The sequence below is a fragment of the Budorcas taxicolor genome, chromosome 16 (assembly GCF_023091745.1).
Source record: "Budorcas taxicolor isolate Tak-1 chromosome 16, Takin1.1, whole genome shotgun sequence".
NCBI lineage: Eukaryota > Metazoa > Chordata > Mammalia > Artiodactyla > Bovidae > Budorcas > Budorcas taxicolor.
The window spans coordinates 8,272,403-8,288,323 of NC_068925.1; the positions used below are offsets into that span (position 1 = coordinate 8,272,403).

The following is a 15,921-nucleotide window of genomic DNA, read 5'->3' on the forward strand; positions in this document are numbered from 1 at the left end:
AAATTTGCACATGTAAAAACATCTCTGAAGCAAGTGTCTTTATATGGAAGCTTTTGTAATTTTATTCTCTGTTTTACCTATTTTAAAATACTACTATCCCAAGGTAAAGCATTCTCATTTACCTATTCTATTTCACACAGATCACGTTGTTTGTGAAGAAGAGTTTAAATACGCCATGTTAGCTTTAAACTGTATATGCCCGGCAACATCTACACTTATCACGCTACTGGTTCATACCTCTAGAGGGCAGTAAGTATGCTTTCTCTTTAAGATAATGCATTTTAAGGTATAAGAAAGAATCATATACGTGTAGTTATGTGATTTAGAAATATAGTAAGCCTAAGTATACAGCTCGATATGTACCTTTACTTGCGTTTGTGTGAGTTATCATCATCTGGGAGACAGAGGGTAGACAGACAAATACAGACCTACTACAGGGTCCAGGACAAAGAGGGTATTGACAGTGATTTGTTGTCTTTTCTAACTAATCGAGAGATGATTTGTTTTATCCTAAATTATATGCCTGAATCATTAGTTAGGCCTGGAATTAGGGTATTGTTTCTACTTTCAAAATTAATGCTTAGCAAATAAAATCTTGAAAAACAGGATGACAGCAGTCACTGTTGAAAGGTCTTAGAGTCATTCTTTTTCTGTTTCTGAGGTAAGTTTTTATCTGAAAGCTGTCTGTACCCAAATGAGCTCAAAATTGAAATTTTATAATTATTAGAGAATGATAACAAAGTAGTTGATACAATTAGCTAAGGTAGTATAAAAGAAATTATTTAATGAATTTCAGGGTATTGAGGAAATTATATCCTCAGAACATTTTTCTCTACTTGTTTATTTTAATAGTTTCCAAAACCATAGACGTTGTTTTTGACTTGCATTATCAGGTAAAATGCAGTCAGCGAATATAGTCACTGCTCTTATTTAAAGAGATAAATGTTGCACCACATTTCATACTTTTCATATTCCTTACTTGATATTTTAGACAAAATATTTGATTTTCTAAGTAAATTCCACAGTGGTGCTTGCAGTTATAATCATTTAAATTTAGTGAGTTAATTAATAGTTGTTTAAGTGAAATGCCAAATCAAATAAATCAAGGAAAAGGAAATTCTTTCCTAGGATTTAGTACTGCTTGGAGGAAATTGAAAATTGAAAAATAGTATATTCCCTCTGGTATTTTTAAGTAAATTTACCTCTTTTCTCTCTAATTATGTCTCTGCTCTATAGAGACAGAAAGAGCTTCCCAGAAGCAATTTTCTCAAAGTTCTGAATATGACTATTTCTGTTCTATACATTGATAAGCCTTTAAGATGTGCGACAGAGAAAATGTAACAGGACCACAAATGAAATTGTTTTTCCTGGATGGACTTACTCAACATTTTGATGGAATTAAATAAAATACTGAAAACTTTGTCACCAACTAGTTGAATATTCATAGAACTTACCACATGGCTTCATTATTTTGTCATCCAACTTTGTCACAGATTCGTACAGCTGTAGAGCTGAGAATTTAGTCAGCTTCATTCTTGCACAAATGATCAAATGAAGCCCTTCAACACTAACACACATTAGTATTTATAGAATGGTTAAATAACATTTTCCAACTCCTAGTAAATATTATTTATTGGCACACAGTAGTGCCTGGTGAACATTGCACTTCATATAAATTTAAAAAGAATTTCAGCATCGCCTCAAATAGGACTTTTCCTAATATACTCTATGAATTTTGTCATATTAAAAAAGAAAGTGGTGATCTTGAAAACATTACTACATAAGTAAGGATTTCCTATAAGTAAGATTGACCTGCAAAATCATTCCCCAATTAAATGACACAGTAAGTGCTTTAATCCACCAAAAGTACTTTCTTTGTAGCAGCTTTATTGAGATATAATTTATATACCATATAATTCACCTGCTAAGGTATATGATTTTGTAGTTTTCAGTATAGTCATAGAATTGTGCAACTATCACTGCTAAATCCTAATATTTTCATTATCTCATAAATTCTCTACATTTTTGCAATAGCCCACATTGTATCCAAACTCTTCCAACTATAGGCAAACACAAACTTTACCCTATCTCTATAGATTTTTCTTTTCTGGACATTGCATATTGCAATGGATAGAATATTACAACGGATGCATATTGCAGTGGATGGATATGAATGGAATCATGCAGTGTATGCTGTTTTGGGACTTGATTCTCTCACTTGCCATAATGTTTTTAAGGTTCATCCATATTGTAACATGCGTCATTACTCCGTTCCTTTTTAAACTGAGTAGTTTTCTATTGTATGGATATATTTCTTTTTACTTTTCTATTCATCAACTGATGGGTACTTGAGTTGTTTCCAGCATGATGGATGAGGCTGTTCTTAATATGAATGTAAAGATTCTTATGTGGACATGTCTTTAATTTCTTTGGGTCTATATCTAGGAATGAAATTGCTGAGTCATGGGCTTCCTAGATGGTGCTGGTGGTAAAGAAAGCACCTGCCATTGCAGGAAACGAAGGAGACACAAAAGACAAGGGTTAAATCCCTGGGTCTCAGGAAGATCCCCTGGAGGAGGAAATGTCAATCCACTCCAGTGTTCTTGCCTGGGAAATCTCACGGATAGAGGAGCCCAGTGGGCTACAGCCCATAGAGTCACAAAGAGCTGGATATGGCTGAAGTGACTGAGCAAGCACACACACCAGTAATGATAGCCTTTTTAATTAGGAACTTCCCAAATGCTTTCTGAAGGGATTATATCATCTTACATTGCCATCAGCCATCTATCATGACTCCAGTTTCTTCCTGTCCTCAGCAATGCTTGTTATTATCTGCTTTTTGCATCATAACCCTCTTATTGAATGCAAAGTGGCGCTTCATTATGGTTTTGGTTTGCATTTCCCTGGCTACTAATAATGTTAAAATTAGTTCATGGGCTTATTGACCATTTTCATATCACCTTTGAACAAAAACCTATTCAGATCCTTTGTCCATTTTCTAATCACATTGTTTCTGATTATTGAGTTGTAAGAGCTTTTATATATTCTAGCTTATCTTAAACAGATAAATACCATCACTTCAGTGTAAATGATCATCCTAATAGATCACTTAATTTTAAAAATCTAATATATTTTATTAATAATATTGTTTGACTAAAGTAATTTGTTATGCATTAATTGAAGGTATAGTGAAGATTCACTCATTAACAGAACATGTTTAAAATTTTGCCTTTAAGCACCAGCAGAAATTAGAGACCTCAAATATATTGATTTAATGATAAGAAAGCAAACTTGGGAGGTAAATTAAGTAGTATAATGGGGAAATGTTGAGTTGCCTAGAAATGCTTTACGTAGGGATTATCAAACCACTAATTGAGACAATACCTACAGTAATACTCAAATTTCTCCATTAAAAAAGAAGGAATAATATTATTAAAAGTTCATTCTATAACAAATGGTGATCGACTAAAAATAGCTGATAGACACAAGCTAAAGCCTTAGATCCAACAAACACACAAAAAAATACAACCAAAATCTAGAAGAGTCTAATTTGAAAATATATTTTTAAATTAAATGCCCTGTAGATTGTAGGTACTTAGGGAGATAATAATTAAGAGTTCTGAGGCAAACAAGGTGGACAAAGGAAACAGGAATCAGAGATAGAGAGGGCAGCTTATTTAGTGACAGTCCTCCCTTAGGTCTGACAATGGCGTTCCTAATCCAGCCTTAGAATTAGATTTCCCCACTTAACCTTCATACGTTTGTTAATTCTTTCCCTCTAGCGCGTGGAAATGGGGCAAAGATGGAAACCATATGTTAAGTATGGTTTTGTTTTGCATTTCTCTGATTACTTCAAGTGGCTTCAGTGGTAAAGAATCTGTCTGCCAGTGCAGGAGACTCACGAGTCACAGGTTCGATTCCTGAGTCAGGAAGATCTCCTGGAGGAGGAAATGGCAACCCACTCCAGTATACTTGTCCGGGAAATCCTCTGGACAGAGGAACCTGACAGGGTTACAATTCATGGGGTCGCAAATACTGAGTGACTAAGCAGGAGGCTTCCACATCAACTTAGCCACGACCTAGACCAGTACATCTTGCAAGGCTCATTAATGCTCCTACAATCTTACATTTTCTTTATTTAGATGTTAATATACTCATTCCTGTTCTAGTTGATTAGAGAGTCAACTAGATGGGGTCAATTTTAGATGACTTTAAATAACTGTATTCCTTTTATTCATTGACGTTTACTCTGTATTTTAGCCCTTCTCAGTTTTCCCCTTTTACTTCATTTACATTTGAGTGTTTAGTGCTCTTGGCAGTGGCTTTTCTTATTGTCAATTAAATTAGTATTTTGATTTATTTGGCAAACATACTAGAAAGATGAACAGAAATTTGTTCATTGGGCAGATATCACAGTAGGCTGTCAAACATGGACTGTGATGATTTTAGCAAACAGATGCCAAGTTATCAGAACAGTTGATAGACATTCAGCTGACCCATCTTAATATTCCATCTCTATCAAAATTTAATATTTTCTTTTCCTTTCCACTTAATTTCACAAAAATATTTATTTCATTTGTCCCATCCAAAAGGTAATATTCTTTGCTCTTTATGCTTGTCAATGGGAAGGAAAGAGAATTGATAAGAAAAATATTTCAAAGTTAGTATTTATGAACCTTGGCCACTGATTAGATATGGATATAGACAAGGGGAAAAGAGGAAGAAAATGTCTTCACACACTGAGGTTGGACAGGAGAGAACTATAAAATGTGTGGGTTTGGCAGAAGGAGAAAGGAGTTTGGGATTGAATCTTTTTGCTTTTTTGATGCAGGTACCTTTGGTTGTAGGAATTACTGGTTCCTGAGGAGGGATCAGGGCTTCCCAAGTGGCTCAGTGGGTAAAGAATCCACCTGCAATGCAGGAGATGCAGGAGATAAGAGTTCGATCCCTGGGTCGGGAAGATCCCTGGAGGAAGGCATGGCAACTCACTCCAGTGTTCTTGCCTGGAGAATCCCATGGACAGAGGTGCCTGGGGGGTTACAGTCCATAGGCTCAGAAAGAGTCAGACACGACTGAAGCAATTGAGCATGCAAGCATGAGGAGGGATCAGGGTTGTTCAGGGCCACAGAACTGAAAGGAGAAATGGTGGGGATTTGGGAGAAATGATCACTTAAGACTTTTCCTTGGGAAATTACTCCTTATAGGAAACAGATGGGAGAAAAGGACAGCAAATATAGTGTAGCATCACAGGATAAAAAGGAGCAAGGATTTCCAAAAAAATAACTGGAGTGTTAACAATACAGATGGCTTAAGATGGAGAAGAAGCAAACAGAATTTGGAGGTCACTGGTTTCTGGGAAGTTCCGAGAAAATTTCGGACGATGGAGACTTTTTCATTTTGAGGTAGGGTGAATGAACGAGGAGATGATAAGAAAGCAAAGCCTGGTCAAAGGCTGTCACTTCATTAGTCTTGCCCAGGAAGATAAAAAAAGAGAAAGCATGAAAGCAAATAGTTCTGCTGGTTCCACAAAAGTCAGTTTCTTTGATCATGGCAGTTAGGATTGTCTGTGGTTCCTGGTGAGCGTTTCCTCATCTCTCCCATGACAAGCACACACACACACACACACACACACACACACACACACACCCCAACTGGAGCACACACACACACACACACACACACACACACACACACACACACCCCAACTGGAGGTTTGAATTATATATCTGAAGGTTACTCATTTTTCTTTTATAGAGATTAACCTGCACTGAAAATCTGCACAGAAATGCATTTTATTAGGTGTTTCCAAAATCTGTTTGGTTACCTGAGAAATGTTTTTCCACCTATTGAAAGATCAACTAGAACATTATTCTATTAAACATAATTTGAGAAATACAGATACTGCTCAGTCCCTTAATAGCTCATCTTCTGTGTTATCAAATTAGATTTAAGTATGTTCATTTTATTTATTGAGGACCCTCTTTTCTCTCATCCAAATTTATTTTTATGTCCTTAATTCTCATGATTCTATGTATCATGTTCTCCAAATAACATGATCCTAAATATACTTCATGGTTTCCGCCTTCTACATCTTTTTAAATGTTGTTCCTTCTGCCTTGAATTTTTTTCTTCTGCTTTCCTAGAGGATTTTCCTGAAATTCAAATATTCTATCTCCTTGTGAATATTTTTAAGCTTCCCAATTTAATGTGATGTCTCCTTTCTATGAGTTCATGTAGAATGTTAGGAAATTCTGCCAGAGTATGTATTAAGGTCTTTTTATTTTTTCCTACTTGATAGGGCATAATTTCATTTAAGGTAGAGAACATGTCTTATTCATGCCTTATATAATGTTTCATAGCATGAATGCCCAATAAACATTAGTTAAATAAAATGCACTAAAGATGATTCATTGAGGCCCCTGGTTCAAAGCAGTTTATGATCCAAATGCCTTCATCTGCTCTTCACCATCTGCTCCACCGAAATGACAGCTAGTAAATAAAAATCACCAGCTTTCATCAATGGGAAAGAAGAGACCTCAGTGAGCTCTTAGAAGAGGGAAAGTGAGTGAAGGAAGAGCTTTTGGTGAAAACCTCATCCCGGCCTATGTTTAGAGGGCGATACAGCAGCACAAAGCCTCAGCCCCCAGTGGGGCTCTGGGGTGTAAGATTCCCAGAAGAAAAAGGACATGTTTTGATGGCATTTCTGTACACAGAACAAGTTACCTCTGTTTCACCCAGCACAGTACCATTTCTCTATAATTAAGTTTAGTCAGATATTTGCCATTGGGAATATCAGATTTTTCCTAAATGAATTCTAAGCTAGCACATAGTGCGGGCTTGGGCTTCAGCCCTCTTCATTTGACATTTATAGATAGTCTGAGCCCCTTCATGCCTAATATAAGATGTAAGAAATCATATTCACAGACAAAGGAATCTATTTAATATCCCTATATACGATACTCAGAACTTTGAAATATGGTTTTTCTCATTTGCTGACAACCAGCATGCAGGTTAGGAGAAGGCAATGACAACCCACTCCAGTACTCTTGCCTGGAAAATCCCATGGACGGGGGAGCCTGGTAGGCTGCAGTCCATGGGGTCGTGAAGAGTCAGACATGACTGAACGACTTCACTTTCCCTTTTCACTTTCATGCATTGGAGAAGGCAATGGTGACCCACTCCAGTGTTCTTGCCTGGAGAATCCCAGGAACGGCTGAGCCTGGTGGGCTGCCATCTATGGGGTCACACAGAGTCAGACACGACTGAAGCAACTTAGCAGCAGCAGCATGCAGGTTGAAATGAGGGGAATAAATCCAGCTATTGAATAGAGAACATATATTGAATGGAGAACGTCACTACTCATATTGAAGAAACATAAATCCAGCAATAGAAAGAGAACAATATCTGTATTCACACTGGAATTGTTTGGGGTTAATAGGGAAGATTGGATCTTATACTCACTAGTAAACAAACAACTTTTTTAAGTCAAAAAACTAAAACACTTTAAAGGAGAGTCAAGCATATATTTTGGAAGCAAGGTTAGTCTCTATAAAGAGAACAAAAAATACATTAAAAAGAAATTTAGATATATTTTTGAACACTGGAGATGTATAAGTGATAGTTCACAAGAATACTAAAGGTTTATGAAAAGGTGATAATGATTGTTCAAAGAAATAAAATGCTGAGGAATTTTTGTTTGTAGAATTTAAAATTTTCAGAATATTTAACTTAAATTTTGGTTAATTATGATTGTGGAGGGTCTGATTTTCTCTTTAGTAATAAGGAAAATAGTGATAATAAATACACAAATCCAAAATAACTAAAAATATTTATAATTATTATTCTCAGAAAGATGTGAAAAGGAGTATGGTAGAGAAATAGACAGTAAAGACCTTTTAAAATTAATAGAGTAATTGCTGAAATTACAGTTCAGTAAAGTCCTTGAAAGATAATATCTCAGAGGTCTTGAGGATTTCAAATAAAAGAGAGAGAGAGAATATTTAGGAAAACAATTCAAGTACTCGAGATCAATCCAAAAGAAGTAATATTTGATTTGGTGCGTGTTCCCATAAAGGATGGAAAGAATATAAGAAACTGTAACAGAAGAAGGGTGAGTCAGATCTTTAAATTCACAGGATTTCTTCCTTGTGAATGACAGTGAATGGAACAGAATGACACCTAGAGACATAGCATTGCCAAATTATAAAGCAGTAATGGTGAAGAAGAATTCTCTTAAACTTGTAGAAAGGCAGAGAAAACTTAATATTGACTAGGACTCTTAACTTTAGACAAGGGTATTCATCAAGCTAGTTTAACTACAAAGAGGTGTATGGAGGAATATGGATAACTGACAGAACAAGAATGTTAGTCTCTACTTAGTCTAAACATGCATGAACAGTTCCCATCACCACACCTGACAACTAATCCAGTAAGGAACTTTGACCTCGGAACATCCTAGGAGCCAAGAGTCTCTGTGGCCACATGTCTCAGTAATATGGACGCCTCTTGCCTGCCTGTGTCCTCGTTTAACATACTTCCGAAACAAACTTCTGCATCTGTGTCTGATTGATGGAACCTAGGTCACATGTCTGTACAGTAACTAAAACCAAAGATTCCTAAAAGCTATGGTCAAGATATGAAAAGTCAGACAAGTCTCAACAAGAGACTGGACTAAATTAAAAGCAACATATATAATTAAATGTAGCAGAGGAAGTTTCTCTTTTCTCTCCCAACTGGAAAAAAAGGCAATTATAAACTCAAAGAAAATAACAAGGAAACTATAATGAATCAAATTAGAATGTGCCATAATACTGAACAATAAGTTCTTTGATATTCTCTCTTGAATTGCTCAGGGAACTACAGAGAAGGCTATATAATTATATTAATATCATTCCACTTAACCCTTAAGTGAACTATGTTGCAATAACCCTAATGTAATCTCTGCTATCAGGCTCTCTGTACTTTTTTTCCAGCTTTGCTATAATCAACATGTTTAAGGTATACAATGAGTTCTCCAATTTTATGTGAAGCCACTGATTTATTTATAGCCAGTGAACAAAATGTAGATATTTACATTTTTAACAATGTAAAAAGGTGCAGCAAATGATACTTTAGAGTAATATTAGGTAGAAGAGATCGAAGGGAAGAGGGTGGCTAACAGCTCAGCTTACAGAATGGAAAATCAAGAGACTTGTATCTATAGTCACTAGTACTTTATATATGTACAGCCCTGTGAGGAATCTTCCCTGAACTAGTTCTCTAGTCTCACACCTCAGAGAATGTGATCAATAGAAGATTGATACAATCTTCTACAATGATACAGTTTACAGCCTTCTACAATTGATACAATCTTCTATAATGATATAGTAATACAATTTGATAGCATATTTTTATTAGGAGATAACTCAAAACTCTTCATGTTAAGCCCAGAATTTGGAAGCATTTTCCATCAATTTAAGTTATGAATGAATTCACATGTTAAAGATAGCACTAGAGTTAAAATATAACTAATCCTGGGAAGGATTGAAGGCAAAAGAAGAGAGCAGCAGAGGATGAGGTGGTAGGCGATATCATTGACTCAGTGGACATGAATCTGAGCAAACTCTGGGAGATAGTGAAGGACAGGGAAGCTTGGCATGCTGGTGCTTCCCTGGTGGCTTAGGCGGTAAAGACTCTGCCCATAATACAGGAGACCTGGGTTTGATCCTTGGGTTGGAAAGATCTGCTGGAGAAGGGAACAGCTACACACTCCAGTATTCTGGCTTAGAGAATTCCTTGGACTGTACAGTTCACGGGGTAGCAAAGAGTCAGATATGACTTTGTGACTTTAACACACACACTGGGAGATAGTGAAGGACAGGAAAGCCTGACATGCTGCAGTCCATGAGGGCGGGAAGAGTCGGACACGACTTAGCAACTGAACAACAACAACAAATTGTAATGTTTGGTCATTCATTCATTCATCTTTTCCATAGATAATAATCATTTGCATCCATACAGTGTAAGGCACTATGTTAGAAGTTCGATAAACACAAACATGCATACATTCTGATCAAAAAGTCTAACATTCAATACAAGGCAGCGCACACTGTAGACATGGCTTATGTATGTTCGGAATGTGTTATAAATTTCTCCTAGTAGATCTGTTTGGTTAGTACAGTTTCTTTTAGCTATGGTAAGATTAGTTTGCACACCTTGAGGCTAAGCCAAATGATAACGTGGACAGACACTAAAGAAACTTGCTACTTACACATAATTTTAAGAGAGCAAAAAAAAAAAAAATCCTCAAAAAGATAAAATGTGAATAATAGCTATAGGAGCTTATGAAACTTCTATATCCCCAATATTAATATTTATGGAAGATGACTTTCTTAAAGATGTCACTGTGATGTTCTAAACTAAAAGGACAAATATCAGAGACCAATTCAAAAGCACCAGGGCACAGAGAGCTTGACCATAGCTAAGCATGTGGTACTTATTCTGTGAGCAAGCAGTCTGTGTTCTGAGAAAGGCAGGGAGATGGCACATTTTAGCTATAAATGTTTACAAATGCTGAAGGAGAACAGTTGAAAATCAGTGGGATAGGACCTATTTAATAATGGAATTAAAGAGCTGAGACTGCAGTGTTGTTATGAGAGTTGAATTTCTATTTCACCTGACAATTTAAAAAGTAGATGAAAAGGCTTTGCAAGTGTTTTTAGGATTTGTGTGTGTGATAATTAGGTGACTTCTTTAATTAACTGAGCACTTCAGAAAACCACACTAGAGATTTTGAAGAACAAACAAACTTTAAGGGAAATAAGTTTGGAACACTTTCATGTACAATCAGCCTTTCAAACTTAAAGTTTGAGCTCTATTTCATTTCTTCTTTTGAAATCTCTTTCAAAAGGGAGTTCATTGTTTATGTTCACTATTGAGAATGCTTGAAAGCTCAATGGCATTTCTCTATTATAGCCACTTTCACAGCGATTTTTCTCATCCTGAGAATGCAAAAAGCTTTCTGGTTCCATCTAGTGGTAGAAAATTGATTATCATCCTCTACATGGTTTTAATCTTAGGACTCAGGTTTTTGTTTTGAGGTCTAATAACATAAAAAACAGAGGAAGTTCTGCTTCAAGAGTAGAGATGCATAAATCTCTTCCTGGAAGACAGAGGCATCTTCATTTTGAGTTTTATTACTTCTTCTACGTAGAGTTCTTGACTACCTTTCTCCCCAGTAAGATAATCCAATTTGTGTGTCAGATTGATCCCAGACCAGGAAAAATAAATGTTCATCCAAAGTTGTATGTTAGCCCTTCCTTTTGTAACCTCACCTGTGGTAGAAGTTTCCATCTACTCCAATATGCCATTTCCCCTCCAAAAATTACAATTATGTTTTCAATGACACAGGCTACCATTTGTCAAAATCAGTTCTAAAACCTACAGTGTTGACTGTGGATTCCTGACATTGGTAGCAAAGGAAAATCAGAATACCATTAAATACTTTAATTTTTAAATAAAGTAAAAGCTTTAGACCGCATGAATACATTACATTCATTTTTAAATTAATGTTTGTGTTTTCAGAGACTCTCCTCTAAAGAATATAAACAATTATCTGGAACCAAGCTGACATCAGTTGGTGAACTACTAGAGTATGGAATTAAATAAAATGTTAATTTTAATTAGATTAAAACCTTTGGGTCACTTGTTTTAGGCTTTTTTAAATCTACTTTCAACCTAATATAATGAAGCAACAAATATAGTTTCTTATCCTCTTTAAATTAAAGCACCAATAAGGGAACTTTATCTTATCTAATTCTGCAATTATAAATTTAAACGGCATCCTTTTCCTAAGGCAAAGATTTCCCCTAGTTATATGTAAAGCCTTTTATTATATATCGATGAATGGGTATTTATACCAAACATACCTTGTGACAATATGTTCTTTACTCCCATGGAGGTGAAAATAATTTCATTTGGTAATAAAAATAAATATATAAAAGCAGTTAACTTGGCAATCTGTGTCAATTTTAGTGAATCTGAAACACCATTTATTGTATATTTAAATACATTATTTAGGTTTGAAAAGAACAAAATGTACTAGCGAAACTAAATGTGATATTTATAATGCAGAGTTGTTCAAGATAGCAGAAGGATTTCCACTAATAATTTCACTGTACAACCGTGAAGGCAGTAATGCCTGCCTGCACTCTATAGTTTACCTTTGTTTTTGTGGTATCTTTAAATACATGAAGAAGATATGAACACAAAAATTCAATTTTACCTTCAAAAAGTTATTAGTATGAATTTTACAAAAAAATCACCTTCATAGAAATAGGAAACTGTCAGTCAAGTAAGCTTTTATGCTATTTTTTTTTTAATGCACACATTACTGAGTGGGGTAATTCAGTACATTCCTGAAATAAGAACAGAGAGTGCAGTATAATAAGACTTCAGGGTATTGCATCTGGAACAGGAAATTCCAGTTAGATTCTTATTTTCTCCTTTTGGGAAAAGTTGATTGGGGAAACTTTGAAAATCAAAACCATATCAGATTCTTTTACTGCATTCAATGGCCTAGGAAGCACATTTCTACAGTTGCAGACCCAAGCACTTACTATTTGATGGTCCTGTTCCAGTGGGTTGGTTTTGTTGCAACACAGGAGATGGTATGTGAGTGAATTTATTCTCTGGCAATAAATACCCATCCCTGATAGCTCAGTTGGTAAAGAATCCGCCTGCGATGCAGGAGACCCCAGTTTGATTCCTGGGTCGGAAAGATACGCTGCAGAAGGGATAGGCTACCCACTCCAGTATTCTTGGGCTTCCCTTGTGGCTCAGCTGGTAAAGAATCCACCTGAAATGTGGAAGACCTGGGTTTGATCCCTGGGTTGGGAAGATCCCCTGGAGAAGGGAAAGGCTACCTGCTCCAGTATTCTGGCCTGGAGAATTCCCTGGGGTATAGTCCATGGGGTCAGCAAAGAGCTGGATGTGACTGAGCAACTTTCATTTTCACTTTCACTTACCTTGAAAGTGTAATCATGGATTAACCAGGGATGTGCACTTTGCATTTGAAAGAAAAGCAAAATCATTTGTCAACTTTAATTTATGCACCCCTGAAAAGTTAACTGGAGCAAGTGATATTTCTAACTGGGGCACAATAAGCAGAATAAAACAAACATAACTTATTTCAAATTTCTTTTTATTTTTTTTAAGTGAAAGTAGGTTTATTTAGAGAGATACACATTCCATAGACAGAATATGGTCCATCTCAGAGACAGACCTAAAATACTGGGTGGTTAGTTTTATAGGCTGGATAATTTCATATGCCAGTGAGTGAGAGGATTATTCAACTATTTGGGGGAAGGGATGTGGCTTCCAGGAATCGGGTCACCACCCACTTCTGGCCTTTTCTGGTCATGAGAGGGACTTCTCAGCTTGTCCCAAGATTGGTGACCACAATCTAAAACCAAGGAGGAAAAAGAGTCAAGTATCCCATTTTCTCATCTCCCCACCCTTCCATAGAAAGAAAAGATCAGAGAAGGCCAGTAGAGCAGCACACTGTGTTTGCACCTACCTTGGTTGTGCAGATGGTAAATAATCTGCCTTCAGTGCAGGAGACCTGGGTTCAGGTTGCAATCCCTGGGTCAGGATGATCCCCTGGAGAAGGGAATGGCAACCCAATCCAGTATTCTTGCCTGGGAGTGGCAAAGAGTTGGACACAACTGAGTGACTAACAATTTCATTTTCACTAGCCTCATGAAATGAAGTTCATGAAATGACCTAATTAATCCTCATGGAGAATAAGGTGTGTCTGCAGAAAGCAGGGACCAGTATGTCGTTCCTCAGTTGGACATTGGTGTATGCAGTTTTCTGATTTGAAAATGAGGAAAAAAAGAATCAAAGAGAGAGAGATGGCAGAACCTTCACTTCCATGCATGGGTTTCCAGCATCAGAGCTGATGGCTTGAAAAGATCTATGTTCTCTCTGTGGTACCCTGTCTAAGGGTGCTGCTGAAGAAGGAATTCATAGGGCCTGGACTCCATCTTAGGGCTGTTCATGCTGACCATGCTTGGCCACCTTTCCAATGGACTCTGAACTCTGTGTTTAGTGCCTATGAAAACAACAACAGAAGGATAAGAACCCCTCCAGACCGGGGAACCTTGAAGATCATATCTAGGTTACTCATCGCCTAAGAGAAAACATACACTAATCACCCCCTTGCTCCAGACAGGCCATAAATTTTTCTGTATCTATCAGAGTGTAACCTCAGGTTTATTGATTATTGGCTAATGGTTTGACTGTCTGAGCACATGAGCACATAGCACGTGAATGATGGGGTTATTGGGATTGTATTTTCCTTGGTTTATGTAAGTCTCACGGAATTTGGAGTGGTGGGTTCAGACACATACACATGGGGTATACAAGATTTTCACAAACGCTGGTCAGGGTCCTTGGCTAAGAGGAGATTCGGCCTTGGGCCCGCCGGTGTAATAAACTGCACTCCACTATCTGCATTGTCCTTCTGAGTGAGTTTGTTTCCCAGAACGCGTGGCTACAACACCGCTACGAGGTGAGGAAACCCAAGAAGCCAAAGGCTGTAATCTGTCCGGGAAGTAGGTTAGACAGAGTGGACAGGAATTTTTTCCTTCCCAGGGTTGGTACACAGGCCCCACCCCACCACACCCCACGAACATGTTCACATGACTCTAGGAGATGCCTTTGATGACCAGTGTGAGTCACTTCAGAGCCGCAGCAGTCCAGGGAGAATTAGCCTCAGCTGGGAAGATTTGACTTTCAAATCAGATGAGACAGAGCTTTCTAATCATTGAACAGAAGTGGGAGCTCCTCAGAACATTATTATTACTGGACAGGAATTGGAGATTTGAAAGAGCTTGGGTGAAGGCTACAGAGTCTTGAAAATTTTGACATGAAAGTTGCAATTTACTTCACCAGACATTTTTGTTTGTTTTCTCATAAACAGCTCTCTATCACCTCTCCTTATACTTCTCCTTTCTTTTTCCAAATATATGTGTATATGTATGTAACACTTTTGTTTAGGGTTTAAGCATGCAGAAAGGAGCAGGCGTAAGCCTCCTTTGGTCCTGGGATGTGCACTGAAGCTTTTCTAAGGCTCTCATGACTATGGTATTGGATTTATGAATTTTCACAGCATGACCCTTTGTTCAGGGAAAATAGAGATTTTTTTCCAAGCATCGAGCACAAGCTTTTATTCTGTGTTTCCTCTATTTTCCTAGTATAATATTTTCTTTTTATGTTCTTTTATTTCCTTTCTTTTTTCTACTAACACCTTTTCTAAGAACTGGAGCTGGCATTATTTTGAAAATTAAGGTAGACATAAACCTGTCTAGGAAGAATTTATTACTATTTAATTTCCAGTCAGTTACTATATAGTCAGTTACTATATAATGCAATTACTACTGCATTACCAGTCAGTATGGTAAAGCAGCCTGTAAAGGGTCAGAAACATAAACTATAGGCTATATTATTTTACATGCTGGAGTTTACTTTGAGGCTAACAGTAAGTAAATGCAGAAGCAGACTGTCTTCCCTAAATGGTCATTTGATTCATGTAAACACAGAGTAAATCTTTCTTAAATGGCTTTTCATAATTTTCATGAAGCTTTTCATTCTTTGCTTTTTGTCCTTAGTATCTTTCGTGTTTTTTACTGCTGCTGAGGTTAAGATCATTTCATGTCCATTTATAATTATGAAATCAATGAAGGCTTTTTCTCCTCATTCTAATAGGAAATCCATCATAGGGAAAGTAATTGATAAGACATAAAAAATGATTTTGGTGAAGGAGAAAGGAATTATATAATTAGAAAAGCAGAAAATTTAGTAATTGAGCATGAAGAACACTGTTAGGTTATACTCTGTTCATTTAATAAAACATTTATTAAGACTTACTCTGTCAGACCA

The 15,921-nt window shown here is 36.7% G+C and overlaps 1 protein-coding gene across 1 annotated transcript in view; it reads left to right on the top strand.

The window, feature by feature from the left end:
• Window positions 1–15,921, top strand: part of KCNT2 (potassium sodium-activated channel subfamily T member 2) — a 436,616-nt gene that overhangs the window by 292,012 nt on the left and 128,683 nt on the right. Inside the window, exon 14 of the mRNA XM_052653896.1 lies at window positions 141–249. Coding sequence (XP_052509856.1) covers window positions 141–249 — 109 coding nt within the window. The remainder of the gene's footprint in view (window positions 1–140; window positions 250–15,921) is intronic.